Source organism: Sciurus carolinensis, chromosome 17 (assembly GCF_902686445.1).
Source record: "Sciurus carolinensis chromosome 17, mSciCar1.2, whole genome shotgun sequence".
NCBI classification, from domain to species: Eukaryota; Metazoa; Chordata; class Mammalia; order Rodentia; family Sciuridae; genus Sciurus; species Sciurus carolinensis.
Window position 1 is genome coordinate 21,940,058 of NC_062229.1, and position 3,048 is coordinate 21,943,105.

Here is a 3,048-nt window from a genome sequence, read left to right on the forward strand (position 1 = left end):
CAGCCCTCTAAACACGCTGACTTGAGTCACTTGTTCAACTCCTCCGAATCTTAAGTTTCCTCCGAATGGGAGAACAGGATGTTGGGAGAAGGTCGTGTTTTGTAAAATCCTGTTTGTAAAATCCTGACTTTTAAGTCCATGTGACCACACCTCCAGTTCTAGAAGCAGAACACTTGGGTCACAGGCCACACCTACCACCTTCCTCTTGGTCCTTGGGGCCATCAGGTCGCCCTGAGTTGCAGAACCTTCACCCGCTTCCAGCAAAGGATAATAAACATTTACACTGTGCACCAACCTCAAGCCAAGCACGCTCTGAACGTTGACTCTCTAAAGTCAGAACAATTTTAGGGAGCAAGATCATCAGTTGTTCTACCCATTTCACAGACGGGGAAAGAGACCCACAAGGTTAAAAGTCTGTTTCCTCCTTCCCATATTGGGCTGGAGCAACCCACCTCCCAAGCTCTCCTCCCAACAAAGGAAAAGAAAGGGTCTGACCAGAAACTGGTCAGAAAAGCTTAACTTTCCCCCCCGCAACCCGACATCAGCTGGCCCCCAGCGCCTAGGTGGCGCTAGCTGTGCGCCAGATGTGCAGGCCCCTCCCAGACGCCCACTCTCTGCTCCCTCCCCAGGAGGGGAGGAGCCGCGAGGGGGCGAGGGCAGCGGGCCAGGCTCCGCCCAGCCCCTCAGGCCCCGGCGGGGGAAGAAGGAGGCGGACTGCGAAGCTGGCGTAAGGAGACTTTACTGAAAACAGAAAACCGGGCGAACGAAGGATTACAAACAGGAATGTGGACTCGTAGCAAAACAAAAACAAAAACAAAAGAACAAAGGGAGGGGGGTCGGAAGGACAGAAGGGGGTAGCGAGAGCGAGGAAAAGGAGTAGTATTTTTTTTCTTCCCATTTCTTTAAAAAACCAACACAAGGAAACACACACGCACACACAACCGTTTGTTCCCGAGTAGAAACATAAATAGGGCAGAATCGAACACTCTGTTCTTCTCTCTTCCAAAGGCAAAAAAAAAAAAAAAAAAAAAAAGTAAAAGAAAAGGCAGGCTGGAGGCTGCGCCCCACGCAGCCCCCTTCCGCAGCGGTGTGTACGAAGAGGCGGCCGGGGCGCGCGGGTTTGTGCAACACAGGGCGGCCGCGCGCGGGGTACAGAGGCAGCGCGAGGGGGGGGGTCATGCGCTCGCCCCCCCAGGGAGCAGGGGGTCCAGCTTGTCGAAGTCTAGGGCGCCCTCTCCGAGTTCTGGGCACCCTCCGGGATATCCCTGGGGACCGCGCCCTCTTCAAGTCCTGGGCACCCTCGGGGAGGGGGTCGCCGGGGCCGCACCCTCTCCAAGTCCGGGGCGCCCACGCCCCCCCCCGCGAGCCCGCCCCTCGAGGAGGGGGGCCGCGCATGCGCCCCGTGCTCGGGCTCAGTACGCGGGCACCTGGTGCTGGGGCAGCAGCTGGCAGCCGCTGTTGACGTGGCTGAGGACTTTCTGCTTGAGCTGCGCCACCTGCTCGCGCAGCAGGCTCGCGGTGGACGCCAGCTCCGTGTTCTGGCTCTTGAGCGTCTTCACTTTCTCCTCCAGGCGCGAGATGCGCTCCAGCTTGCGCTTGCGGCACTTGGAGGCGGCGATGCGGTTGCGCAGCCGCTTGCGCTCCGCCTTGATGCGCTCCTGCGTGTCCATGTCGATGGGCGACAGCGGCGGGCTCTCGCCGAAGCTTGGCACGTCGGGCACCGTCTGTGGCTCGTCCTTGAGCGCGGCCAGGCGCGGCGGCCCCAGTGCGCCGGGGGGAGGCGGCGGTGGGAAGGGAACAGGTTCGGCGGCGAAGGCGACCGTCGCAGCGCCCCCAGCACCCCCGGCGCCACCAGCGTAGCTGCTCAGGTTCGCGTAGACGGGCGCCTCCGGCGCGGCCGCGGCTGGGGCCAACTCGCCGGGGGGTGCGGCGCCCGCTGCCGTACCAGAGGGTCCCCCGGCGGCGGCCGCAGCAGCGGCGGCCGCACCCGCGCCAAGTTGGTTCTGCTTGTGCAAATCCTCCAGGGCCTTGACAAAGCCCTCGGCGAACTCCTGCTCCTCGCTGGCCGCCACCTTGGGGTAGAGGAACTGCGTGCTCGTCGGCGTGGTGGTGACCAGCCCGTTGGACTGGATGATGAGGCGCTCGAGCTCAGGAGAGGCGAGCTTAAGCAGCCCCAGGTCGGGCGACGACAGCAGGCCGTCGGGGGGTGCCGCGCTGGGGGCGCCGTCTGCGCGCAAGGGGGCCGGAGGTGGCGCCGCCGCCGGCTTGAGCGCCGCCGCCACCTGCTCGCTCAGGCTCAGCGTCAGCGCGTCCTTCTTCATCATGCTGCCGGCCGTCGCCGTCGGGGGCGCCCCGGGGAACAAGCGGCCCGGGGACGCGAAGTTGCCGCCGCTGCCACTGGCGCCGCCGCCCAGGCCGCTCAGCGCCTCATCGCCGTAGAAGGGTGTTTCCATCCTCCGCCTCCCCCGCCGCGCCGGCCCGGGGGGGAGTGGCCGCGGCCTCCCGGGGGGCCCGCGCCCCCCCGTCCGCTCGGCCCTGCGCCCGCCCCGGCCGCGGCCCGCTGCGCCCGGCCCTCCGCTGGCGGCGGCTCCTGCGCCGCGCCGTTTGGGCGCCCCCTTATAGCCTCGGCCCGGCGCGATGAGCTCACCGCCCCCGCTCGCCATTGGGTACGGGTGACGTCGCTCATTTGCATGAGGGGGCGGAGCCAAGGTGTAGGCACCCGCCCGGCCGCAGTTGCCCCGGCGACGCGCGGTAAACGGCACAACAGCGCGCTGCCTTGTGGGTTGACGTCATGGGGGCGGGCCGCACGCTCAGGCCCGGTCACCCCGCCCCGGGAGCACTGTGTACGACCGATGCCCCCAGCGCCGCCTCCCGCCAAGGCACGTCCCGGGTGGCGTGATGGGCTCGGCCACCAGACACCAGCCCGTCGGGGCCCCCGCCCTCCCCGAGGCCCCGCCCCGCGTCCGCGCGTGGGGCCCCAGCAGGGCGGAGGCGGGGGTGGTACCGGCCTCCTGGGACAGGAGGGGATGGGATCCCGGGCGGATAAAT

General features: G+C 66.4%; 1 protein-coding gene across 1 annotated transcript; it reads right to left on the reverse strand.

Annotated features, from left to right (window-relative positions):
• Nucleotides 1–723: 723 nt before the first annotated feature.
• Nucleotides 724–2,606, reverse strand: Jund (JunD proto-oncogene, AP-1 transcription factor subunit). Its single transcript, XM_047531032.1, has one exon. It carries the CDS (start codon nt 2,451–2,453, stop codon nt 1,413–1,415), a length of 1,041 nt encoding a protein of 346 aa, XP_047386988.1. The 5' UTR covers nt 2,454–2,606; the 3' UTR covers nt 724–1,412.
• Between the last annotated feature and the right edge of the window lie 442 nt (nt 2,607–3,048).